This window comes from Falco naumanni, chromosome 5 (assembly GCF_017639655.2).
Source record: "Falco naumanni isolate bFalNau1 chromosome 5, bFalNau1.pat, whole genome shotgun sequence".
Taxonomy (NCBI): Eukaryota; Metazoa; Chordata; class Aves; order Falconiformes; family Falconidae; genus Falco; species Falco naumanni.
Window position 1 is genome coordinate 45,070,795 of NC_054058.1, and position 27,686 is coordinate 45,098,480.

Genomic DNA, 27,686 nt, shown 5'->3' on the forward strand with positions numbered 1-27,686 from the left:
AGATCAACCTCCTGAGCCAAATCGAGCAATCACTTCTCCCTGAACAGACTGGTCACGGCTGCTGCCCGTAGCAAAATCCTTCAGACAAAATGAAAAATGGAGGGAAAGGAAGGAATCTTCCACACCTTTCTAGCCCTCTTCTAGCTCTTCACCTTCTCAAGATCTTAAAATCTTTGATTATCAATGGTAAGCAAGGTCATCAATCAACCCCTCCCCTCGAGCCAGCCAGTGGTTTACCAGCAGCACCCAACTGGGCACTGCACCAGCCAGTTCTACTTGTGACTTGCTGCTGCTACCATGCAACAGAAGCTCAATTCAGCAGGATCCTCCTTCCAGAGCGTGCAGAAACCTTGCTAGCTATAAGAAAGAATAGGTTGAAATGAAAATAGATGCCCACCTGTGACTCAAACAAACAAACAAAAAATCAAAAGGCTCAGAACCTGAGCTGGCACTGCTGTCCTGTAGTGCAGGAAAAAAACATTTAGCAATGTACGTATTGCAGAGTTGTTTCTTCCTGAATCACATCACATCCACATGTATTCTGAGCAATCTGTTGCTAGGTGCTGATTTATTTGATAGCTTAGTAGACTTTGAACATTTTTCCAGAAAGGAATGTTGGACCTGAAGGTTTTGTTGTTATTTTGTTCAAATGAAACAACAGCAGCTGAAAAACCTTGCGTGACTCCTCAGCAGAGGTAGGATAAAAACAGTCTCTGTTTGCATTGTGGAAGACCTTGAAATCAGATCAAACAGTAACTGTGAGGCATCTTCTTTTGAACTGCAGGAGCAGGTGTAAAGTATTATTTAATCTTATGGTCTTAAGGTGAGATTAGATTCACAACTTGGAGAGTCTGGTTCAGAAACAACCCTAATCAACAGATCTTTCACAAGGCGTATACTGTTCAACATCAAATAAAGCTTTGAACTGGGTGATCTTGGGAGATTTATTCTCTCATAATTTTGGTCCTGTAATTTTGCATCAGCAAAGTGAAACTCAAATTATTTGTTTTAGTCTTAGCTAAATGTAAACAGATACTCTCCCATTTCTGAGATTGTTTTACATTTAAGGATATCAAAATACATTGCAGAGTCCATCAGATGGCCTTCTTTCTTGCAAGGGAGGGGGAGCAAATGATGCACAGAAAACTGCAGTGACTCCCCCTGGAAGTCACAAAGCAGTAACATTTAGAAAAGACCCAGTGCAAGCCCTTGTGCCTTCCTTACCAGGCTGCTCTGCAGACTGGACACTGTCATGACTCCAGAGCACTGGCCCCTCTTCAGGGTCTAAAGACAAGACCCGGGGAATATGTTTCTTTTCACAGAGGCTTGCAGCTGGTGAGACTACGTGCAAGCTAAGGTTTAACAAATCCTCCTGAAAGCTGTTCATACTGGTGTCCTCTCACTGCCCTGGGCAGCCAGCATTCCCCTGAATGCCTCCTTCCCAGCCATGGGGGTGGCGGGGCATGGCAATGGAGGAGCCCATTGGAAATTAATTCAGCATGTGCACCTCGGCAGGGGAGCCCCACGCTGATGGACCAAGCTGCGCGGCATGGTAGGTGCTGGAGGCATGTGGCACGCGTGCTCTGTGCGTGGCCCTCTGCGCCCGGGGCTGGTGGGCATCGACAACCACCCACACAGCTTCAGCTTTCCCCACGGCTGGCTGCGATGCAGGCTCAGCAGTGGCAGATCCTAGGTATGATCTCCAGCAAGTGAGATCTGAACATCAGAATAAAACAGGGCCCAAATTTTCACTAAACACTGGGAAAAACACTGAATGGGCTCAAACCTCAGTGCCTCTTGCTGCTGGTAAGGAGATGAATCTGCATTTCTTAGTCACACAGCCTTGGTATTGGAGCTCTCGACGTGGATCTGAACAGACAGTAACTAAAAATGCCATAAGTATACAATAAAACTCCACTGCTAAATGTAGAGGACAACACTGCATTTCCTCATAAGAACCTCTGTTTTATTCTGTGCCACTGGGTAAGTCTTTGAGCAAGAATAAACCAAATATTTACTACCTTACCAATTTCAAGGCCAAAGCTATTCAGTTACAGCTCACTTGCACTTTAGCTCTTCTGAAAAGGAGATGGTTACAGTGAATGAAGTTATTTTCTAGTCTCCCTTTATAAACACAACACACAGGTTTCTCAGTCTGTGCATCCTTGTTGTGTCAAAAAAATGTAATTTTGTTATTTTTACAAAATTTTTAAAAGTAGGAAATAACAAGTTTGTGGTATTTTTATTCACATCTCTCTGAATATTACCATCCACCCCTGAAAATGAGCTCAATAAGTGCCCATAAGCAACCTGGTGAGCCCAGGCAAGCTAGATACATGGCAAGAGCCTGAGCAAGTGAATTTTTCTGGAAGACAAAATGCAGCACCTGCCTGAATTGACTGTATCTGCTAGAGGCATAACTGCCCCCCTCCATGACTTTCCCAGTATTCCAGCTCCATTTCAAAGCCCCCATAGCCTCTGAAAACACTGTCCTGGCCAACTGAAGGCAGTGGTCTCTTCTGGCAGTCTACACACAGATCTGAACTTTATTTTTCCCTCTAAGCATGTTAAACCTTACACAGACCTATATGTCTGCTAGCTGTAGTGTTCACAGAAAAGCACATGCAGTAAGCCTGTCTCCTGAAGGTCGACGAGGAACCTGCACATAAGAACACCATGAGCTGTTGTTCCCCATAAGTGGTTAATCCAAAACCACATTAGAAATGGCAGAAAATAATTACTCCATTTGACTTCTGTGGCAATTTGGGCAACCAAGGTCTTACTGCAATTGCATCTCTGCACATAATGCATAATACATCTCTATACACCTGTAGAAACTAGAAAGTTACATTACAGTCTCACCTCACAGATTAGTTTCCATATAAAATTACATCTCTTAATCGGAGGGGAGGCAATAACTTTCAGAACAGGTGTAGCAGAAGGACTCATATGCCGTACCTTGCATGGAGATCCTGCTGATTTACCGGTTTCAAAACTGTATCTAATAATTTGGTCCTTTGAAAGGCATTGGTGAAACTAGGACCTAGGGGTGGCCCCAGAGCCCACTGAAGTCACTGGGTACCTCATGGCTTTCTGTAAGCTTTGGATTTAGAGTGCAACATCTGTACAAAACCTAAACCTCAGAAAACTGAGTGTAAAAGAACAAATGGGACTGATCACATCAGCAGATGCAGACCTTGCGGCAGCTTAGTGCCATTTTGTATACAAGAAATTTAGGATACAGGACAAGACAGGCTCGGTTTCTGAAATGAGATGGAGTTAACCTGTCTCTTGCAGGAAGCCTAGCTCCTAGTATGATCTCTCATAAATAATTAATCCCGTTTTCGCTTGCAGTGCTGTGTTGGAAGGATGCAACACAGCAGGAGGCTGGAAGCTCAACTACCCAAAGCTCTTCATCCTAATGCACTCCAGCTGAGCATGGCAGGGCCTTGAAGAAAGAGGAAACCAAGTGGAGAGCGTTCAACCAGAAGCATTTACTGCAGAACTCAGAAAAACAAACTGGAAGACAAAGCATTATATTGCATCTTAGACCCTAAGCCTGCCACTCCCACTTCACAGGCTGAGCGTCCCACCCAGATTCACACTGACATCACACACTGACCCTTGCAGCAAGACCCATGCAAGCACGAAGTCCTACGTAACATTAATTACCCCGTGCCCTTTAGCAGCACTACTTTCTCCGTACAACTTGTAGCATCCACAATAATTTTCTGGGGATACACCACAAGGTGTAACTCTGAAACAAAATGCCCTCACATGAGAAGCATCATTCTCTGCGTTGCATGCTTGATCACTTTGTACACATTCTTTATACATCTTTGAGGTAAAAATGGTGAGAAAAGCAGCCTAATTCTTTTGATACAGATAAAATTTTCCAAAACTCAGTCCTCTGTTAAAAGTGTGAAAAAATGCAAAGGTTTCAAATGCATTAGAAAGTAAACAGCATAAAAATAAACCATGAGTATTTACTGGTGGTGCAATTAGAAGCTGATCACAGTGTAAGTGTCACAAATGACAATGCTCTGACAGATGTAAAAAACACTAGTAAGACATGGCATGCTTTTCAGTCTCATCTTCCACAAAGCTGAGAGATTTTCTAACACAGAGAAATAAAACGATATTCGGCTACATATACAGTGGTCAGATTTTGTACACAAGTGTAAGCAAACCTTCAAGGCTGACAATCGGAGATGCTGTAGACCTGCGGCTACTGTTGGAGGCAAGTAAATATCAGCCCATCTTTAAATCTGGCCATGAATACCAGTGAGAGGGTTGGAAAACTAGCGTGTTGCCACTTCATGCCTGAAACCATAGTTAGACGCCAGGGAACATTAAAACAAACAACAGTGACAAAAGACTACTCTTTCTGAGGTAAGAAAAGTAGGGAGAGGTGGGAAAGATAGAAGAAAACCACCAGAAGACTCTTTGTAGAAGAGCACTCACCAGCAACGCCTTGCTGACAACGTGAGTTTCACTACAACTATGAGCCCTCCTGAACTTGGGACCTTGTACAGCCTCAGAAACTGCATCTTCAGAAGCAAACTAAAACCCACTTTTTCTACTCATATAATCCTGAATCCTTTCTTTCATATAGGAAAACCTGGCATTAAAAAACCTGGCAGAATCTTTGAAAAGCTTCTTTCTTTGTCTCTCAAATTCAGCAATGTAATATTGAAGGTAATAACTATTTTATAAAAGTAACCTTCTGTCTCCATAAAATGTGTTTATAAAAAGAAAAAGTCAAACCAGTAACTCCTGTCTCAAAAATACGTATAACAAAATAGATTTACACACTTAAAATGCTAACAAGTCAAAGGAGATTTTAAGACAAATCTCTTAACAATTATTCCATTAATGCCACATTTTTAATGAGAATAGACTCATTTTTTGAAAGTCAACCTTTTTCCTAAAACTTAAACCCTTTTCTTACAAAGACCGGGAGGAGTAAAACCATTCCATTCACCTAATGCTGGGTGAGAGTGCATATAAAAGCAAACATACGTGTTGCTGAACATGATCAGAACTATACACCTGTCAGTCACAGGGTCCTGTATGGCCGAGTAAGGTTCCTGCTTATGTCAAGAGAAGCCTGTTGAGCAGGGAGGTCTGGCATCTAGCCCCCGCAATCTGGGAGCATGCAGCTCTGACATCTGGCCCTTGCAATCGGCATACCAGGTTGTCACAGCAGGCTACGCATGGTCACAGGAGTGTTTAGCTATTTCAGAATTTTGTGTGATCTACTGTATGTGTCTAAAGTCACCTGAATCTGACTGAAATGACTTACCAGAAACTGCTCCAACATGGCAGTTACTTAATTCCCCATATATATATATAATTCTGATATTCAGTAGTTTGTGTGACACTAGTAAATCCATCATGCATTGGAATAAGAATACATTCCATGTACAGGTGATGCTGTTGAATGATTATATAGAGGGCACAGAGAAACATAGTAAGTTCCCTGTCGGTGAGTTCTCTCATTTAGGATAAATCTTTTTTTATAACACATACAATCACTGTTTGATATATATATATATATATAAAAAGCTTTATTACAATGAAAGGGAAATATTGACTATACAGAAATAATATCAAGCAAAAGAGTAAATCATAGACAGGCCTGCCAAACCAGTATCACGTATTAAAGTTGCTATGGATGCCCTGAGGCAGAACAGCGCAGTTTTTTCAAAGTGATTTGGAAATACATGATTCAAAATACATTGTAAAATTGTTCCAAGATGCGCTCGCCCTCAGCTGATGGCATTGCTGCTGGCATTGAAATTGCTGTCAGAAAAGCTGTAACTGTCTATTCCCAAGAACCTGACCCAAGTCTGTGAGTCTCATAATTTTCATCTTACATTATTTTTTATTTCCATACTTTTGACTTGGTTTAGTTAGCCTGGTTCCCTATGGAAATCAGATTTCCAGAATCAGTCTGTGTATATGTCTGTAATAAATTTCTAATGTTTATTTCAGACTAATCAGGCAGATACTGGAGATCTCAAATATGATGAGCTCTCCGTGTATTTTGTAGAACCGGAGTGAGGGAACGCCAAGGTTTTGATTTTGTTGGCCAGATCAGTCAAATGAGGCAGCCTGCATGTAGCTGTCAAAATATTTGGCAGAAGAAAGGCTGTATGAGAAAGGATAGAAATTTTATAAGATCCATGGTGAGAACAGGAAATGGTAGTATAATTTAATTTGTAAAAGTCTACGAATGAAAAGGCTCAAGACCACAGGAAACTGAGTTTCTACAGTATTCCCTGTAGCCACAGGACTTAACATATATTCCTTTGTGAAGAAGCTAAATTCATAGCAGCAGCTATATTTAAGCTAATACTAATGACGAGGTTTTCACTACTAAGCTTTACTGTCTTCCACAATACATGGGACTGCTGCTGGAATCTGAGGGAATTTCACAGTTATGCTGAGCTCACCAACTCTGCACAAAGCTCAGTAAAGCTGCTGTGTAGTGTCTATGTGCCTAAAAGGAAGAAGAAAGGGCTACTAAGTATGAATAAACTAGTCCAACAGAAGGAGTCGAAGCCTGGCTAATGGCTCCTATTTTATTTTAACCCCATGGCAACCGGTGGCAACTCAACACTGAGAACAGCAGTGATGACGGTTGTGTAAACTGCAGAGCAGCAGTGCGGTAACAGCTGAAAACTAGTTTCAGCTGCTCCTGCCACATCCACCCCTGTGCCACTTCCTACCCCAGTTCACAAGTAATTTCCCCAAGAAATGGATTTCCTCTGCATTTGACAGGTTAGTGAAGAATCCCATTTTCCTTAATTTCACTTCTGGGATGTATGCATTGCAGTTGTTGGAAGAAACCGCTACTTTTAAACCTAGTATTTGATTAAAGTCCCCCCAGGACTTTTCTCCTGTAATTCAATGACCCTTCTTTCACAGTCTAACCGGAATTATTTGCAAACTGTTACGGCTACTGAGGACAAAAGAGGTCTCCAAGCTGCACCAGTAGCTGTAATTAACACATGAGCATACATCAATATGTAATTGACTTCTCAGGAACTTCAGTGCAGCCACACAACCAAGCAGCTCTGACAATCTTTGGGCATGCAAGCAGCAGCTAATCCTGCCAGAAACTGGAAAAAGAGCAGGAAGAGACCAAAACCAATTTCATCTGCAAGGACTTTTCTAAGATCGTCTTCCCTGGTGCTGGGTCACATCCCGGCCCTTGAAACCCATTCTGCTTAGGGGTCAGGGATCTAGGTGAGCAACAGTGCTGCAAAACTTCAAAGCCTTTCCTCCTGCTCTTGGCCAGTCAGTGATTATTTACCATGGCATGAACGACAGCACTGCAGGGGTAGGTACGATGAGTATGCACTGCAGCTATCAAGATTATAGATGGTGACATGGGGCTGGAGTGCAACACCTCAGGAGAAATGGGAGCCCTGGACAGTAATTGCACGTGCACCTCTGCAAGCAGTCTTGGGAGGGAAGGACTTGGGGCAGGACTTTTTGCCCATGTGAGCAATGCGATGGTTAATTGTACAGAGGGAACGGCTTTTCTTTGAGAAGCAGGCCAATAATTGCATTGTTTCTCTGCAATTAGTCCTGATAGTGATAGGTATAGGCCATCACTGATCCCTGTGATCAGAAACACAGAAGGTGACCATTCAAGAAAGTTAGAGCGCCCAGCCAGATACACGCGGTGTTTTGCATGAGCGGGAAGCCGCATATTCTATTCTGAAATGAACCATAGGGTGGCACTGCTTTGAAACATTACCTCCGAGTATTTTCCATGGCATTTTCTATACTCTACAAGAACACACAGAGTTCCCACAGAAATCAAGTGAATAAAGTGATCCAACAGAAACCTCAGTGATATAGAGAGGATTAACATCGTTGGCATATGTACTTTCAGATATTTACTCTTAAATTGCTAAGTTTTGTGCTGAAAAGTTAAATGTCTCAGATACTTTTTCTCAAGCACTGCACCGCCTATTTCAAAATGTATGATTTTGTGTGTAACACACCTCCACTTTGCACAACTGATTGTCCTCTAACATGTAATACCATAAAGATTCTGCTCTTTTTCTGTGCCACATTAACAGCCAACAAAGACACTTCTAAGAAGTCATTTTCTGTTTCGTATGTAATGTGCAGGACAAGACTGGCAGAGAGTTTGGGAAAGCAGGCTTTGCAAGCAGAGTCACAGGAAATTAATAGTGGTTATGGTAAAATGAACTACAGAGATCCCCTGTGACTTACTGATTTGCTGTTGTAAAACAACATGGTACAGCTGGCACCACTTTAAAAGAACGGCAAAAGGGACCTAAAGACAGCTATAAGAAGGCAGGAGATCATGACAGTCTGGGAGAGAATAGTGCAAGACTGATACTTAACAAATCTTCTCGAATGTAAAGACAGGGACCTGATTGAATTTCCAAATATCCTATGCATTCACAGAGAATGCGATGCTGGCTGTGTGTCAGCGTGCAGTGCCACTTATTCATAGCACAAGGAAAAGAAATGGGTCAGAAGATAAATGCTCACCGACTGAAGGACCTTCTGCAGGGTCATCATGTAAGGGGTCCAACTGATCTGAAAATAGCAAGGCCATGAGTTCAGGTGCCCCTTGATCTTCTGTCTCCTGCACTGCAAAGAACTCCTCAGCTTTCAGGCAGCCCTTTACTATGAACTGTAGAGCTCCGTACAAGGTCCTAAACCGCTGTTATTTTTGCAGTCTCTACCACAAAGTACGGCTTGCCCAGCTACCACATGCTGTGCAGAAGAACACATTAGGGACACAGCAGAACTAGCTGAGCCTGGTCTTAGATATTTTCTTTCTCACGGGTACTTTTGGTCTAGTATTACAACCCAATAGTGACCTTGCACTGGCATCCTTTCAGCCAGTGGATTAAAGTGTTCAAAAAGCCAGTGGAAGAATGGACGGGCCACAGACCCCTTTCCAAGTGCACTGCACAGCGGAATAACAAAGCAGGGTCAGCTACAGACTGAATTCAGGATGTGCAATTGCCAGTGAATTGACCCAGGCTGCATCTCAACAGACAAACAACATCCATTCATTCATGCATCTGTCTGTTTGGATTCATCTATTCATTCTGCCTGTGGAGCAGAAGACACACTCGTACACAGTCTGGCAGAATGCAAAGCAGTCAAGTAAAACAGCTGGAGAGCCACCAAAATGGTCCACCCATAACAACATGAGTATGTCCTTATTTACTATAAACTTACCGGTACTTCAAACAGGGTAATATGCTAATCCACACCAAGAATGTAAACAGATCTCTTCAGAGCATAGTGACTCAAGATGATTTTGGGCTATCTCTACCACTCTGGCAAGGTAAGGTGAAGCTTACTTTTGCCGGAGTTGTCTGAAAAACCCTGAATGCATTTAAAAACCAAAAGGCAGCAACAGTGGGAGGCAGAAAGATGGAGGAACTTGTGAACATCAGCATGCAGAGTTAATAAGATTCTATCAGTAAGACTCATATGATGAGTTTTAGTCTTTTTTTTTTCCTCTTTTGAGCATCCAAGATTGTCTTTATTTCAAATATCACCATAGGAGCAGTAATTAATTCAAATGAAGTGGGATTTACTCTAAATGAGCAAGAAAAATATTCTAAAACATTCTGAGCTCCAAACCTTAACAAAATTTTTAAAAAGGATTTATCTTTAAAATACAACTTTCAGAGAAAATTAAGTCTACTAATTTTTTTTTGAGTCAGCAAATACACTGTGTAAAAATAGCACATTGGCTCTCTTTGAGAAGCAGGCTTTCAAATTCTTCTTTTCTGTCCTGAGTAATAGGTAACTGAGGACTACCAGTGTCAGTGAGAAGCACTTGGAGCTACTTGGCTCTTACAGATCTTTTTGATCTGGATACTAATAGCAGTTACTGAAGTGAAGCCCAAACATTAAATACTATTAAGGTCTTTGAATCCAGTACAGAAGCACTTCAATTATCCAAGCCTTGTGTTATCCCAGATGAGGTCATGATTCTTAATGCTTATCATATTGAATATTCCTGCCATTTTCTGAAAGCTTGATTATCAAAATTATCCTTTGTCCCTTGTGGTGCATGGATAATTGAGGTTTACACATTTCCTGAAAAACAGGCTTTATACCTCATTAAACAGACCCATCTGTATTTCTACAGTGTAATTCCTGAACAAAATCTGTGCAGTTTACATGCCACAATTGGGCAGCATGATTATGCTAACTATAAGGCAAACTGGGCTTTAAGTCTGAAACTGCTAGAAACCCACAAATCAAGTGGCAGGGCTCCAGCTTTGGAAGCAGATTGATTTTCTGTGCTCTGAATAGGCACGCAAAATGGCACCATTTGTTACATTATTCAAGCTGTTCCGCTGAACAGCATTTTACTCATGTCTAACTTACACTGGCACCGATCATCAGTTGTTTTTAGTAGGAGTGAGAGTCCAGAAGGCAAATCATACACAGCTCAATTAGTTTAAACTAGTACTACAAAAATGTGACATGCAGATACTAATTCTTAGTCTGTTGTAGCAATGCAGGATACTTAAACAGAGCAAGCTCAGTGTATGAGTTCACATATCCCTTTTTTAATATACTGGTGATGGACTATGCAGAACTCCTCTGCATGAATTAATTCCCATGTGTTTACCTCAAATGCAGAAGTACACAACAGTACCGAGGCACCGGACTCACTCATCACCCTTAGTAGTACCTCCCTGGCATTCTCAAAAGGGGAAACAAAACCCATGAGACACACAAAGTCTAGGGGGAAATCACTTTACCAATCAATCAGCCCACCTTCTTGGGAAAAGCCCATGGAGAGCATAGGGAGGTTCGCAACTGCCAAAGCATCACCGAAGCCTAGTTCCTGGTCAGCACTATGTCCCACCAGCTAACAGAAAAATTCTTAAAATACAGCATTAGCGAAATGTGGGACATCAGCTTCTGCTCTGTTTTTAGGAAGACAGGTTTAGAGGTGATACATCAATCTAATCCAGCTCATTCAGTACATTGTGTCACTCTTTCATACCTCATTATCCAAAAAGCATCCTAGCAGTATAAGACACCTGAGAGAGACCTGTACACGAAGCCCTTGTCACAGGGCAACGCCATGCAAAGGCACTGGCGCGGGGGGGCTGGGGGCGGGGGGGGGGGGGCTTTCAGCAAAGAAGTGTGACTCAGTGAAAGGAGAGGGTGAAGAAAACATCTGGCACCACGGATTTCTGCAGAGCAGCACTGAGAGCTGGAGAAGGGGACAACTGAGTAGCGGTGAGGGAACCAGGGAAAGCTACACAAGCATCACATAGCAGGAGACAGGGACCAAGAAGAAGGCAAGCCAGAGCTGCAGAGCATGCCAGGGAAGTCTGAAACGATGCAGCACTGGTGGATGGACCACAAAAGGACAGCAGTACAATAGAGGGCAGAAGGCAACGTTTGTGGGAAGGCCTCCTTTGGACGGAGGGCAGAAGGGAAGTGCCTGCACAAAATAAAGTGGCTATCATGGAGCAACCCAAGGCACAGGAAAAATGGCCTTTACAGCTTTTGAAACAATGTTACTGTGAGCACATGAACCCAGTCAGCTTTTCTGTGACCAAGTCACCGTGACAGGCTGTAGAGCTCAGAGTATGCGGGTTGCAATGGGCATTAGAATTGGCAGGGATACAGCTGGTGAGCTCTATGCCACTTGAAATGCCCAGAAGGGTTGTTTCACGGTTATTTCTGTATGCAGAAACTTAATTTGATCAGAAACATAATTATCTGTGTCCTAGTTCTTCACTATACCTAAGTATTTGTCTTACAGAACATTACTCCCAATGCATCTCTAGACTTATGCTATATATATATATATGTATATATAAAATCTTGAATGATGTTCAGTGACCACTGATCAGAAGACAGTGCTACCTGTGAAAGAAATACATGACAAATAATACTGAACAGGCTTTCATTTTTACCTTAGCTTTTTATTCATGAAGGAAGATCCTCCCCCAGAAAAGTGCTTTTATACAGCTAGAATTAGAATTTATACAGCTAGAAAAATTCAATTCATCATACTGATTTCTACCCTATAGTTGCTAATGTACTTCCACATGTGCTGCTTTTAACTATAAATCCACCTGAGGGAAGGCAGTCTCAGCTAAGGGTGCCTAGTTTAAACTGAGTTTAGCTCTTTGCAGGATTAAGCCCTGTGAAGCAGAAGTAGTCTGCAATACAGAGGAGGTCAGAGTAGAGTAATTCTCTAAGTGAGGCTGCAGATTATATCTCATGCGGCAGGTTGCCAAGGAGCTGCTAGGAGCAGAGAACAAATACAGATGGGAGGAGGTGGATGCAGCAAGGGTGGAATTACGCTGAAAAGGTTTTGGCTACAAAGGGTGATGATAACAGGCAACAGGAACAGACAAAGCTCAGGACCTACAGAGCCTAGGCAAGGATGCTCCAGCAGAACTAGCAGAAGGACCCCTGAAGGTCCCAGCAGTGCCTCCTTCCCTAGCTGGAGTTTCACAGCCACAACAGACCTGTCAGGCATCTTCAGCCCTGAGCCACCTCCTTCAGCTGCTCACTCTCCTCCCATCCACTGCCCGGGGACCCAAGCACCACTCCTCATATATTCTGGAAGTGCCATCCGTTTCCCTTTCCTCCATCCTCTTTTTCAAATAGAGGTATGGGGAAGGAGAAACTGCATGAGAAAAGACTGAAATTGCTAAACAAGCTCTAATCTTAAATCCTATTAGAATGGAAAACCTTAGTATGCTCAGTAACAGATACAAAAACCTGACAGCTCTTCCCCGCAGAATCATTCAGCTATTTCAAAACTGCACTGGTTTCCCAAGCACTAGTTTAGGAACATTTCTTTATTCAGGAGAGCACTGATGCATGTAAAAGTGCATCCTTTTACAATGCAGTGTCTTAGAAAGACAAATTCTAGTTGTCTTGGCCAAGACAGTCCTCTAAAACTACTGGCTTTCCCCTTCGTTTCTTTGGTAAGCCTTACACAAGAAAATTTTATCTCTTGCCCTCTCATGTACCGTAGCTATAATACATATCTACATCACTTCATAGCGGTGTCATGAGGATTTGTTAATGCTTATATGTACTGTGAAGATGAGAAGTCCTACAAGCAAGAAGATCCATCAAGGCAACTGGTCCTAATGCACACTTATCTCTGTGGTATCTCTCCCCTTCCAACACCCCTATTAGCATCTCTAAAGCTGTTTGCCAAAATCTGCCCTGTGGGACAGCCAAAGCTGACCTCTGGATAGGCTCAGGGGACTGAACCAAACACCAGGCCAAGTAAAGTTAACAATGCTGATCTCAAGCACAGCAAAAATTTTGAGAACACACATATACTTTCAAAACTCTGACAGCTGCAGTGCCAAGGAAGAAAAACACACTTAGGAAATCAAAATGGGCTTCAGAAGCAAGGAACAAATGAACTGATTGTTATTAGCCTGGGGTAATTATTACTTTTTCCTCATTTGATTTGATGTCATTCTTCCCTCTGATTTAGTGATTCGTTGTCTTTTGTTTCTAAATTATATTCTGTTTAAATTTAGTTACCATAGAGAACAGTAAACCCAGCCTGAACACCTGGGCACTTGTTACAGGCAGGCTATTCTGGAGGTGGTTGTTCAGCACACCAGAACCAGCAATTAAAAACTGCCTCCAGTGTGCTCGGCTTTGCTGAGACTCATGACAACAGCCCTTGGTTCATCAGGCAGTCCTCTTCCTCTCCCCTGTCCCACTCTATACGTGGAGACCCAGGCCACACACAGTCCCTTGGCCCTGAAGCCATCAATAGTAGCTATCTGGTGGACTGCCCACCTTGCTCAGGTACACAGACAGTCATTTCTCCTCTATCTCCGTGGTGCTGCAGTCTGACAGTGACCCACATTCTCGTTCAGATTCACTGGGGAATCACAACTGGGAAACCACAGCAAGCAGCACAGGCTCCAACAAACTTGAGCAACCAGCTCTCGAGGACATCTGAGGTGAGGCACCACCCAGACGGTCCAGATTCAGACTTCACGGTCCAGATTCAGACTTCACGTGTTTGCTCCCTGAGCATCAGGATCTACCCTGGCCCCACCAGCCACGAACAAAGGAGGAACAAGCACCCTTTGCAAGCGCTAGTCACATGTATTCTTACAGTGGCATTGTTGTGGGAGTGCTTCCTACGCCTGGCTTGCCAAAGCACCAGCTTACCCTCTCTTGACAGTAGTTTTAAAACTGTACCCTAACCTCAGAGGCTCTAGCAAAAGAGTGCTAAGATCCGTGGCCAACCAGGCCTCACACAGGCATCCATTCCCCCCCTAGGCAGGGGCAGGCAGCAAGCGATACAGCCTGTCTGCGCTTGTCCTTGCCTTGCTGGGTGATGGGGCCCAGAAGAAAGGGGTCTGGGGTAGCAATGAGGAATTCCAAAGCTTTAAAGAACTGGTGAAGAGAATCTGGCCACTTGTTAGTCTGAATACTGAGTGGTTTTCCATGGGAGATTTTATATTATTTCTGTGATTCTAGGTAGGTATTTGCCTTTTTTTAACAAAAACATTCTGTCACCACCTGTCAGGAATAAATTCAGGCAAAGAAAACAAGACAATATTGAACTAGAAGGCAGGATCTTGCAAAACATCAGAGCTGATTCATCCTTTCCCATCCCTTCCCCCCCACACCCTACTCCAGGCACCATGCCAAGAATACATTAACTTAACCTGCCTCGGGATTTACATTAGATCGCTATCCATGACCAGCGATTCAAAATTTCTTTATTCTCCACCATTGCCGTATTTCTGTAAGAGACATACTGAATAAAAGTAACTTCGTCATTCTCTAATTATTCCAAGTATTCCAATTTCCGTAGAGTCTGGCAGCAAAGGTGCCAAGTACAAAAGTCTTGACTACTCACTCCACCTCTACAATGGGTACGTCAGGCTATTAGGATATAAATCTGTTCTTTTTCTCCCAACATGTGTGAATTACCAAAGTATTACGTATGCAGATACACATTCTTGCTTGCTAAAGCTGCACTCCTGCTTTTTAGGATCTGAAAACAGCAGTTAGAAGAAGTCATCTGTTGTAAGGCTAAGTTTAAAAATCCTCTTGATTAAAAAAAGCTTTTGGAGCAATGATAAATGACTGTCAGGAAACTATGGTTTCTCTTATCACCCAAAGCTGGGGACATTTTATTCTGCATACATACCTCAACTCATTTTACATAGTTTCTGCAATGATGGCACTCAGGGTTACAGCCCAGAAAACTCTCTGGCTACACTTTTCCTTGATAATTAAAAAACCCAAACTTTATTAATGTAACATAGCACTTACCACTCTGCAGAAGGACCTTTTTTCTGCTCCCTCCCCTCATCAAGGTAGTCTGTGCTCAGCTGCCTTCCCATGCAAGTGCTCCGCAAGCCACAAAAACCCAGTTTTCCCAGAGCAGCAGCTGACCTGGCAGCAGCAAGCGGCGGTGAAAGTAGCCCTTTCTGAAAAGTTTTCTTTGTGTTGCAAAGCAGTTCAGAAAAACAACTCTGTCTACCTGAGCTTTTCCTTGGCCTGAACAAGCATCCTCAAGGACTCACTGCTCCAGTGGGAACGGAATAGCAGGGGATGCCAGGTCATTCTGGCAGCAGAAGGAGAAAAGTCTCTGAAGCCGGACACAGCTTCTCAGCTGTAAGGCTGGGCATGGTTATATCTTTGCTGAGAGTAGATGCAAACAGCAAAAAGCTTAGAAAACTTGTCCCAGTTCTCCCTTACGAAAGGTCAGAAGTAATCTGTTTGCTGAGAAGGCATCCCAAGTCTGTACAAACAGCCCTGCTCTCAACAACAAAAACCAAATTAGAATAGAATTTTTTAAAAATGTATTTTTTTAAAATAATGAAATAGCCCTGCAATCTAACTCTCAGGAAGACCTGAACAGACTGAATCTAAATGGTAAAAAGCAATGGAAAGGGTATCTCTTCAGGCTTCCTTTATACATTAAAAAAAAAACAAGAAAAAGGACAAAAATCCCTCTTTATTTCTTAGCAAGTCAATATGTATCATACATCCATTTGCACTCATTAACTCAAGTAGGCCAGTAACAAAGGCTTGCCACTAGGGGATATGTCCTTTTGAAATGGTTAATGGAGTTTTAATTAATTGTGTTACCTGAAAATATATCTTGACAAAAGCAAGATAATTGAAATGCATTAAAAAGTGTGTTTATTCAGCTTCCCAGAAATAAGCTGAAAAAGACAAAAAGACAAAGAGAACATGTAACAGAACAGTTTTTAGAGCATCTGAAAAGGAAGAACTACTGGGAGACTGGCAAATTCAATTACTGGTATGAATAATTATATGCTGGCAAATATCCAAGAACAACTAAAAAAAGAAAAAAAGAAAAAACAGATGTAAATACCAATTCATTTAGAAAAAAAGGGTAGAATATCTGAATAAAACTAGCAAGCATTAATACTATATTGCTGTTGGGAAAAAAATATATATTTTCCCCTTCTGGAAAAGATTTTTGACTTTCCATTGAGAATAAAGAGCTTTAAGCCATTTTTTTCAACTAGAGGTTAGTTTTTCAGGGGAAAAAAATCAATATTTTCAGCAGAAATATCTTTTCTGTGGTGTTTTTTTCTTTTAAATCAGAGCCTTATTTTCTATTAAAATCAGATTAGACGAAAATAATACAGGCCAGTGAAGCATATCCTTTTATGATGGTTTCTGGCATTCAAGGTCAGGCTCCACTACATTAAATACAATAGCTTAAGATCAATTGTTCAGAAGCAGGAAAACAGTGACCAGCGAGCCAGTGTCCTTATTTTATACATCCTAAAGCCACATGAGATCTGTCAGGGCATGTACAGACATTGTAGTAGGGCAGAAAAGGTGAGCCCTAGCCACTTTTCACCTTACAACTACAGACTATCAAAGATTTTTGGAAGTCTTACTTAATCTTTAATGAAACAAAAGGTTTCTCCACCAACAACACGCTCAAGACAGACAGTAGCAGAAAAAGATCAAATAAATTTGCCAAAAAAATCCCATGTCAAGTTCAACAGCCCAGTGAAAACAGCATACCTGTTTAACCAAGCCCAAAGCCCAAGCCACTGACCCACACGACCTGTTTCAGGGGAGGCATCATCGTACCAAGGACTACAGGTCGGTGCCACTGACCCTCTGAAGATGGCAATTACTCCTCAGGCAGCAAGGAGGAGGTACATTGAATGCTTCGTGCTGTTTGCAAACTATCACAGAGGCTTCACAAAACGGTGCACAGACCAGAAAAGTGCAACCATTTCCAACTGAAAAACTATTAATATAGTTTTACAGGGGTTAACAGTTCACAGTCATCTGCGGGTCTGAAACGTTTGGCCTCCAAGTCCCACCACAAAGTACTCGAGATGCTACATCAGTTAGTTAGATATTATAACTTAAAGACACCTCAGTCATTATCAAGCTACACAGAATCTAATATCAAATGAACTGGTTGGTCCAGGAAATCCCAGATTTGCTCAGTCTCAGCTCAGTTATTTGGAAAAGGGGTGTTACTGTCTGATGCGCTGGGTGGACACACCAGCTACATCCTTACCCAAGAGGACTCACTGCTTCTCTTAGGCGAAACAGGCGGCCATGGAGACCAAAACACAAACCATTGATGCCAATTTCTAAATGTACCTCTGCTAACCTCTGCTACACAGTAAAACAGCAGACTGAAGAAATCCATTTTTGCACTAATTGCTAACTACTGCAGAAAGGGTTGACAGGAAAAAATAGTCACACGTGGCTTACTTACCAGGAATTCGTATCAAGGTGAACCTATTAACTCCATTTATTTCACTGCTCTGCCATACCCCGAACAATTGAAAGGAGAAACCCTTTGGAAATTGCAGTTTTATCACTGGGCAGACCTGGAAATCATCTTTGTTAAGAGAGGCAAAATTTCCCTCCTTTCCTCAGAGCCAAAAAGGTCAGTCAGCTCATCTGCCCCCTTTTTTTCCATGTCTGTTTGGAGATTTTTTTTCATATATATTTTTTAAAGCAAAGATTTTATTGTCTTCTCACCAGGACAACGTTCCAGCAGTGGGGAACATACAGAGGAAAAGGAAAAGGTATTAACTGTCCTTTTTTGTGTCTGTTGTGCTAGAATCTGCTTCATCCTCACCTCAGAACATGAGGACAGGGAAATCTTGGTCCTGGCACAGGCAAGCTGTCAGGAAACATGCAACCAGCCACTCTGACCTATCAATGCCCTGAATGGGAGGCACAAACACAAGAAATGACTTAAAAAAGAAAATCCTTCTGGTTTTAGTTCAATGAAGCCAACCTGTTTAAGAGATTTTAATCTTCCTCCATTTGTTTTCCCACTGCTTTAACCTTAAGTATGCACACATTCTCTGAGATGACATAAACTCATAAAACATTTCTCAGCTGACCTGCTCAATGAACAGTATGACTCTAACAGGGTCAATATCTCAGAAGCAACCTCGGGAGAAAAAAAAGCTCATTTCGGTGGTGCTGGACTGTAAGAAGCATACTGGCTCTCGTTAAATGCATGCCTGTATCTTGGCTGAAGCAGTGGCCAACACTGGATGCCTTGGGAAGACTCTCATGACCAGAATACTCGTGTAATGCTGCTCCCTGGAATACTTCCCAGCTGCTGGGGATCTGCAGGCCAAGGGCTTTCTGAGCCAGCGGTGTTAATTTTGTACTCAGGGACTTCTGAAGTATCCTTCTTGGATTTGCCCACTTGTTTTTTGAATCCATGGAACTCATGCCCCCCACAATGCCCAATGGCAAGGAGCTGCACAGCTAAACAGGGAGCACATTGTTTTTCTCTGAACCTGGGGCCTGACAGTTTCATTTGATGGCTCCAGTTCTTCTGCTGACAGACAGTGAACGATCAGTCGCTCTAATTCTTCCTCCCCATGCCATTTTCACCTCGCTCTCCTCTCCGCTTATTGACAGAGGTGGCAGATAAAAATACCACCACTAAGAAAGACAGTTGAAAGCACATCAGCCATTTAAATCCCATTTTCAAAAGTGAACCCAGGGACTTCGATACATAAACCTCGCTGACTTTCTATTAGATTTTGGCTCCTTATTGCCCAACTTCAAATAATTTTACTCTAGAATCTTAAGAAAATAAATTTTAGGTCAGAGATTTTAAATAGATGGCAGATATAATTGAGACAGCCCATTGACATGTATTTATACCACAATGACACTTCCAACTTTAAGACCCCCAAAACTGCAGAATTACCAGCCTACCTTTTAAAACCCCTAGTCTACATTGCAGAGCAGAATGAATTGCCCTTCCATCATCTATTGCCTGCCACAGCACACACCACCATGAGCCTGAAGCCTCAGCTTCATTGCTTTGGTCCCCTTTACTCCCTCGCTACCGTTTCAAGTCTTTTCAAGCACTGGGAAATTCCAGCCCTGAATTTCAGTCTGTATTTGCATCACAGGCACCATTGGCAGAGATGGATCCTGCTGCTAATCAGTTCAGTCACGAAAAAAATACAGCAGAAGCAGTGATGGGAAAGATGAACGCTTTAGCAAACAGGAGTGCTTGAGGTAAAGGCAGGAAATCCTCTTATCTTTAGTCCTTCAAAACCAATGCTGATACCCCAGCGAAATCCTCACTCAAACATCATGTAATCTTTTAGGCACTTAAATGCCTCCAGACACCTAAATTAACTAAAAATCCACTAAAACCCACTTAAACCTGCCCCAGTCACAGCCTGCCCAAGCTGTAGCTGAAATCTCCGACTGCCTGTCTGTCCTGTTTCTCCTGACAGTCAGAAGCCCCTGTTCAAAGCCCCACTCTGTTGTGTTCGGAGCAAGGATTTATTCAGTGCTCCCTCATGCTAGGGTGGCCTGCGTCTTACCCAGTTAAATTGTCTGCATGTTAGCTTGGCTAAATCTAATGTTTAAGTTATCTGTTGTCATGGATTTAATTGCTGACACATTTTATATTCCCCAAGGGTAGCCAAAATAGCTGAATAAAGAAAATCTCACTATTACTTCAACCCTGAAATGTAGTCGTTGACTGACAGTGCTATGTAGTATTTGGAGACAATCTCCAGACAACTAAAAATACTAAAATGGCACTTCTTTTACCCCAGCAGAGCTATGGTGCCACCCATTCCCACTAGCCCAAGTTATTCCAGTATGTGCAGTTTTGCCCAACAAGTTGTAAAGACCAGACAATGACATCTTGGTTAAAAATAAAGCTTTCATTCCGCTCAAACATCTGGTGAATAAAATTTATAGCAAGATGCAGCACTGCTCTGTATCTGCCAAGGTATATATGTCCCTCCTAACTATCTTACGAATTGAACCGAGAATTACCAAGCAAGGCTGTGCCTTTTCCCTCCTCATTTGTACCTACAAGAGGAGCTACTGATTACTGAGCATCAGAGCCAAAAGACACCTAAGAACATTAAATGATATATAATACAAACAGAAATAATATGCAATTTCATCTTTATTACACACTTTATTTAGCCCAGCCCAGATTTTCAGTATACACTGCCCATACTAATTTCTTCTTTTTGTTGTCCCTAAATGCTAATTTCTTGATGTTTTTGATTTCCATTCATTTCCAAGTGTGAGTACATCTTGCCTGAAGAAATAACACCAGCAGTATTTGACATGTGAATTTGTTTTCCCTAGCGAAAATGAACAAGATACACAGAGCTGCTATTCAAAATTATAATAAAAGGAGATAAAAATGAGAAGTTATATATAATATGTACTTTAGTGATCTGGTAGAAGACTGTTGAGGCTGAATAAATTAGTTCCTAATATGGTCAATTAAGACAGGTAGGTCATGTAGCAAGAGAAGCTGAGCGAAACAAGTCCAAAGAGACAAGATTGCTGAGGTTTGGAGAACTGGCTTTCCATCCGTTGCCTGGAAATGTAGTCTCTCCTCTCTTAACTCTCTTACCGCCTTCCTGCAATGTCTAATAGACAGCTTGTCTCTATGAACTAGAACATCAATCTACTTTATTCGAATGACCGGGAAGAGGGAGGTATGTAAAAACAGGAAAAAACCTCAGGGATTTTCTTCCTGCTTATATATGCATTAGTGCTTTCTTACTAATAAGAAAATGAGTAAAAAGCAAGGGGCATATGGAAGAAAATAATCAGATCACCTGGAACAAAATCAAGTGGATCAACCCCAGCTGATGTTAGCTATACATCCAGGTGCAGCACCTAGATACTACACAATTATGTTCTTAAAATATGTATTCATACAAACAAGAAAGTACTTGGAAATGCCTATGTCACCTTTAACTGTTCTGACAGCTTGAAGAGGGAGGAAAAGCAGTGGTGGCCAGGAAACTGTGCATAGAGCCATTGTCTTTCTCCAACCTGAAAAGAGTGTGTAGAGACAAGAAAGGGAGGCGTGCTCTCTGGAAGGATGAAACTCCTGTAAAGCATCTCAAATAAGGCATTAGGATAATTGGGAAACCTCAGCCTCACTAGCACTCAGAGGATTTTAGAAAGCACTCCCTTCATGAAGAACAAGTTGGACATACGTAGCTGGAGAGGCCAGAAGAAGGGCGAGGGGTGGCAGGCAGAGAGGTCTAAACTGCTCGCTGGCAGCAACATTGGGTAAGAGCTGCTGAGCTAGGCTCCAGGTTCAGTAGAGAGCCCTGAAGCAGCGGGCTAGCATCCTGCTACTGCCCATCCCTTCCCGTGGTGGTCTCTCTTCCATGCTGTACAGCTCTGATGCATACAGTGCCAACTTAGCCCCAGCCACTCTGCTTTCCTCCACAGACTACAGCGGGGACCTGAGGAACACATGGTGGGTCACCTGTCTAAGATGTGTCTCTGCACTGGTGAGCAAAAGTGCAAAGGAGGTTGCACAGAGCATCACTGTGTCACTCTTGAAGCTGCAGCACCTGCGTTCTACTGCTGGCTTCAGGTCACCACTCCCTGAAGGACTTCACCCTGTTTCAGTGACTAAAGCACAGGGAGCAGGCAGGCTCCCCACAGAGACATCTCACCTGAGGAGCCAAGGGCTCAGCTTAGGAAAACCAAAGCCCACCTCACACACACAGCTCAGCAGCAGCTCCACCAAGACACTAACATTTCACTGATTCCACCCATCCTCACAGGTCCATTTTCTCCACATTAGAGTTGAAATTCAGTACACTCCCAAAAGAAAGGGCAAGGACATTATTTCATCTAGCTCTGGCAACAAAACCTAGGTTTCTACTATGCTTCTGAGACATCTGAAAATTCTTCTACTTACTGCTCCTTTACAAGCACAGATGGCACTGGAAAACTTGATCCAAATGGAAAGTGTGGATTTAACACTGAGCTGTTGACCCATACTAAACCCTGTGCAAGCATTTCAGCTTTCTATCTCTGTGGACAAGTCCTCTCCAGCTTAGTTTATTTTTGAAGCAATCAATGAAACATCAAGGGCATTTAGGGACAGCAAAGTCAGAGAGGTCCCCAGTGTTAGGCTTCCTTGTGTCAGCCATAAAATCACGCGACAGGCAGAACAATACAAAACTGGGCATTTCTCCCTATTTTATCTTCCCTTCCTGACAGATAAAAAAGCACAAAGGGGTTGCTAAGTCACAAATGGTAGAAAATCCTCTGGAAGAGCAGAGAATAAAGAGGAGACAATGTAATCGACACCGAGGTTTCACACGCCAGCCTAGAGAGCCACAGCATGAAATTAATTTTAACTGTTGGTTGCACACATGACTACTGTTTTTCCAAGACATGCTAAGGATCTGATCCATGAACTCAGGAGGAAGGTTGTACAATGGGATACCTAGAGTAGGATCTGGGCACTCATGATCCAAAATGAGGGCTGCAATTTTGTTTCTTTTTATTTCTTGCTCCTTTTGCCTAAAAGGAGATTCCCTTTTTCATGACGGTCCATCATGCAGCCTTCATTAACTCTAAGGTGTTGCCTAAGAACTAGGGATTACAATTTTTACCATTTTTAAGCTGAAGTTATCTTAGTTTAACTTCTCTTGGCACCACTATAGTTCTCATGCAGCAGAGAAATTTAGCACAGGTGGCCCATAATTCACAGTGAGGTCAGTCTGCAATGGACAGCTCATGCGTGTGCAACACAGAACAGGCTGCCAGCGTAGACGAACCCTCAAGCCCTGATTCAGCCCTTCGCCAGCAGCAGAAATAGTATGAAAAAGAAACAAGGCTTGAATACCTTGTATCCACAATCCCCGAGGTCATCTTGACCTTTAATAAACCCTCAATTTCAAATCTTGACCATCTCTGCACTCCCCCTCCTTGTAAGCAAAGGAGTATGACAGGCAGTGGAAGAAGGTACAATGCAAATGATGCATTTGTTCCACATAATTCACAATGCAAGGATAGAATTAATCAGCTTTCTCTTACCCAGCCTGTCCAAACTGTATCATAACTACATAATAATTAATACTAACAGCATAAAATACTGCTCTGGGAATATTTGCAAAAACAGAATAGCAATGTCGGGCTTCAGGAGTCTGGCTATGCAGAGGGTTCGTCTCCAGAACAAAGGGAATTCCTAAATCACCTTGTTTGTTCTGTGTCACTCGGGCTCTGCCAAACCAAGTGCAGCCATCAGAGCCCAGATCAGTGGCTCAGAAGCGCTGGACAGGATCATGGACTCCAACCACCGCACTGACCACACAGCGAGGTTAGAGACTTCCCACGCCTTTTATCACAAATTTTGAGGGATGCCTGGCTACTCCAGTTGTCTGAGCTACTGTGCACTCAGGCTAGCAGACCTGAAGCTGTAACAACAGAATTTGGGAAGACATCACACAATGAGAGCAAGAGAAGAACAACAGCGGGACGAGAAGCCTGAGCAGTTATGTGACTCATTCTTTTTATAACACTCCTTCTCCACTGGCACTTCCCTGTTACAGCCAGTTTCAAGCAATGATAGGAAGCAGCCCAGGTGGACCTAGAAGGAAAGCTTGCCTTTTGGAAGGAGTACTGGAAATTGTGATAAGCACTGGAAGGTCTGTACGCACACCCTCTCAGGTCAGGGAAAGGACTCTACTGACTTTAACAGCCTTTGGTTGGGGATCCGAAGTGGGGTCCGGTGCCGCTGTGGGAAGGAGGACTCTCCCCTCGGCTCAGACCTTCAGGCTGTTTTTCTAACGCTATTAGGAGCGACTTCACCAACCATCGGAGTCTTGCATTCGCCTGCGCGCAGAATAAACCGCGCCGCTGCCCAGCGCGCAAACCAAGAGCTGCTCGCTCGCCCCAGCCTCTCCCCGCCCGCGGTCCGGGCGCGCAGGGCCCGTGCGAGGCACAGCGGCGGCGGCCGGGAGCGACGCGGGCCGCCGGTCCCTCTGCGCGGCCGACGGGCAGCGCGGCGCTCCCCCGCCCCGGGCAGTCCCGGGAGGCCCCGGGCGCCCACCCTGCGCCGCCCGGCCGAGCCTCCCCCGCCGCCGCCGGGCGCGCAGCCAGCGGGGAGACCCGCAGCCCGGCCCCGCCGCGCCCCGCGCTGCCGGCCGCAGGCAGCCATGGCAGCTCCCGCCCGGCCACGGCCCGCGCGGGGCGCCGCCGGCCGGAGCGGCAAAGTTTGGCCGGCCTCGCCCGACCGGGCCCGCCGCCCCTCGCCGCCCCTCGCCGCCCCCCGCCGCCGCCCCCCGCCGCCCCCCGCCGCCGCACCATGGACAGCGCTCGGCGGGCTCCCGCCGCCCGCCCCGCCGCCCCCCGGCCCCCGGCCGCCCTGGCGGGCGCACCCGGACCCGCGGGGGCCGCTCCCGGCGCCGCGGCGCCCCCTGGCGGGGCCCCGGCGGTCACACGCCGCTGCCCACCCTCCCTCCTCGCCTCGGCGCCCGGTCGCGGCGCCGGGAGCTCGGCGGCGGCCCCGCGCTACCGGCCCCCGCTCCCGTGTGCGCGGCCGGCGGGGCAGCGGCGGGGGCCCTTACCTTCCGCAGCATGCTGGGCAAGGCGGCGCCGGGGACTCCCCGCCGCGGCGCCGCGCTCTCCCGCCCCTCACGGCGCGGCCATGCCCAGAGCCCGCGGGCGCGGCCGCCCTCCCCGCGCGCCGCCCGCCTGCCCACACGGAGCGGCGGCGCGAGGGCTGCCGCCCGCCACGAGGCAGCGCGGCCGCGAGGGAGGCCCGGCCCCGCCGCCCGGCCCCTTCCCCGGCCGCGGGCAGCCCCCTCCCCCCCCGCCCGCCGGAGGGGCCGCCTGCCCCGGGAGGGCCGGGGACCGAGCTGGGTGCCTGGCTCCGGGCGGCCCCCGCTCCCGCTGCGCGGGCGCCCACAGCCGCGGAAAGCAGGCCGCGGGGCCGGCCCCGCTTGCAGCCGCCTGCTGCCCAGCCGGCCGGGCCGCGGCAGGGCGGAGGGTCGCTCCCCTCCCGGGGGGCAGGGAGACTCGGGCCGGAGGGCTTCATGCGCCGGCCGGCTCCGGGCACTGGGGGGCCGTTTGGCCCACGCCGGTCCGGGGCTTGAACAACGCTCCGGCTGCCCGTAGCGAAGCAAACCTCTCCCAGAGCAAATTACACCTGTTCCAGGAGCAATTCGCTGCTCCTGCAAGCTGTGGCACACCGTCAGAGCTACAAGTTGTTCTCAGGTTAAAATAGAACCTGATCTTGAAAGGTATTTAGTGCTAATTATAACGCACTTTATTAATACTAAATGCAAGAGCCCGAGGCTCCTGCTGTCCAGTGCGCTGAGGCGAACCGTGGCCGGGTGCGTTGCATCTGCACACACAGCCCCGGGCCAGCCTGAGTGCCCAGCGGCCAAACCCACACCACACAGCAGCAGGTTGCTCCATGTCTCGGGAGGACAGGATCACGCAGATTCCAAAGGATGTGGCTTATCTCGGGGCAATCCATTGTTTCAAGTTTTCCCGGTGTCCCAGCATGTTCTCAAGTAACTTTTCGTGAAACTTCAGTCCTCTGAGCGTATAATGACCCACGAATGACAAATTAATTTCCAGCAAGCCAGTTAGTAAGTACAAAGCAGACAAAGAAGTCGGAGCAAACTGTCATCGCATTTGCATTCAGAATTAGCCTGACAGGAGCGGTTTAGCTGAAGTGGCTGAATATCAGCTGGCAGGCTAACACAGAGCTCACAACCTCGTTTCATGGGGAGCCGGCAGCCACACCATAGTACCCAGCCATGAAATCTCGGCCATCACATTCACAGTGCTGTGCAGACTGGGCCAGGTGCTGCTGCCTTTGGTGTGGCGCTGTAAGGTATCGCTCAGCGCAATGTTGCGTTAAGGTGCTAAAATGGAGGGGGGTCACTTGAGCAAAACCTGCATGACAGTTGGTGACAGCTATCGGGCTCAGATTTGCTGGGCTTCTATTAGCACGTTAATTTACACCTCATGGTGCTGGTTGTTAGTTCGCACTCAGGTCTGAATATACAGGCTTCAGCTGTGCTTCTGTTCACTTGCCCAGGTTGCCTCTTCCCTTTCATTTGTCTCCTGAAAATGAAGAACCCCGCGTTTTGACAAAATTTCTGTATTACAAGTACAATACGATGTTTTCATATCCACTGTAGATGACTATTCACAGAAATCAGCATTTCCAAGAATATTGCCTGCTACAGCCACGAACCCTTCTTGTCCCCTGCCCAGTGTAAAACAGTACAGGTCACATCCCTCTTAATGTACCTGCTGTCACCTCTGGTCACGCCAGACTCTTAAACGGCTTTTCTTTCTTCCAGACATTTCTCACTGAAGTGCACGTGTCCTTCTTGCATGAGGACTGATTGTGTAAGCTTGATACAATTACTAGTTTACCTAAAGTGAAACAGGATAATCAAGAAGAATAAGAACATCAGCAACAATCCTGGACCATAGGCACATGGGAATGTGCTCTGGGTATTTGGTTTGTTTTCTCTGTAGTTACACTCATGAAGAGACACGTGCTCTGGAATCACTTCTTTTCTGGAGAAGATCTGAGTATGATTAAAAGAGAGTTGGAACCCTAAGATTCAGGTGTTGCAATGCTTAAATTACAGCTATGGGGTTCTTAGAGTACCCCAAAGCTCAGTGCTTGGTACCTTGGCTTTTTATGTATTAGGAGGGTTCAAGAACTCGGAATGAGTTTCATAGCAATCTTCCCCTCCTGATGAGCCACAAACTGTCTAAAGTCACCAACTGAATGTGGCTTTTCATAAGGCAACTCCCTTGGGATCTCTCATGACAGACAGTTGGAAATCTGGCTCTACACCTCAAGGCCAGAACTTTTGCTTTCTCAGAATGCAGGGCTGAGCCATTTGCCCTGAGGGTAGACCCTGATGTCCATATCTTTCAAAAGCTGTATTAGATAACTCACCTCCATGTACATTTTTTATTTGTTTTCTCATAACAACAGGAATACTGCTGCTGCCTTCTTCCACTATTGACCTCTGCACTTTTTTCTGGACCTACAAAAGTTTGAGTCCATCCATTTATTTTGAAAACATAAGCATTTTAAGGTAGATGAAAAGTTTGAAATCCACACCTATGGAGAAATGTGGTGGGCAGGGATTTCTGATACAACTCCAGGGCCCTCTGACCAACCAGCAGTAAATAATTAACCTTGCTGACTTGTCTTGTCTTGCCTGAGATACTATCATTTCAGGGCATCAGGATTGCTTGTCTTTCCACTCTTTCATTTCATCACAATATTCTTTCCTTTTTTTTTTTTTTTTTTTTTTTTTTTTGTGATCTTTGTCAGTTGTGACTCAGCATGGCTCTTG

At 44.9% G+C, this 27,686-nt stretch overlaps 1 protein-coding gene across 1 annotated transcript in view; it reads right to left on the reverse strand.

The window, feature by feature from the left end:
* Nucleotides 1–25,026, reverse strand: part of TMCC3 (transmembrane and coiled-coil domain family 3) — a 147,810-nt gene extending 122,784 nt beyond the window's left edge. The window contains exon 1 of the mRNA XM_040595741.1: nucleotides 24,915–25,026. Coding sequence (XP_040451675.1) covers nucleotides 24,915–24,926 — 12 coding nt within the window. The 5' untranslated portion in view covers nucleotides 24,927–25,026. The remainder of the gene's footprint in view (nucleotides 1–24,914) is intronic.
* Between the last annotated feature and the right edge of the window lie 2,660 nt (nucleotides 25,027–27,686).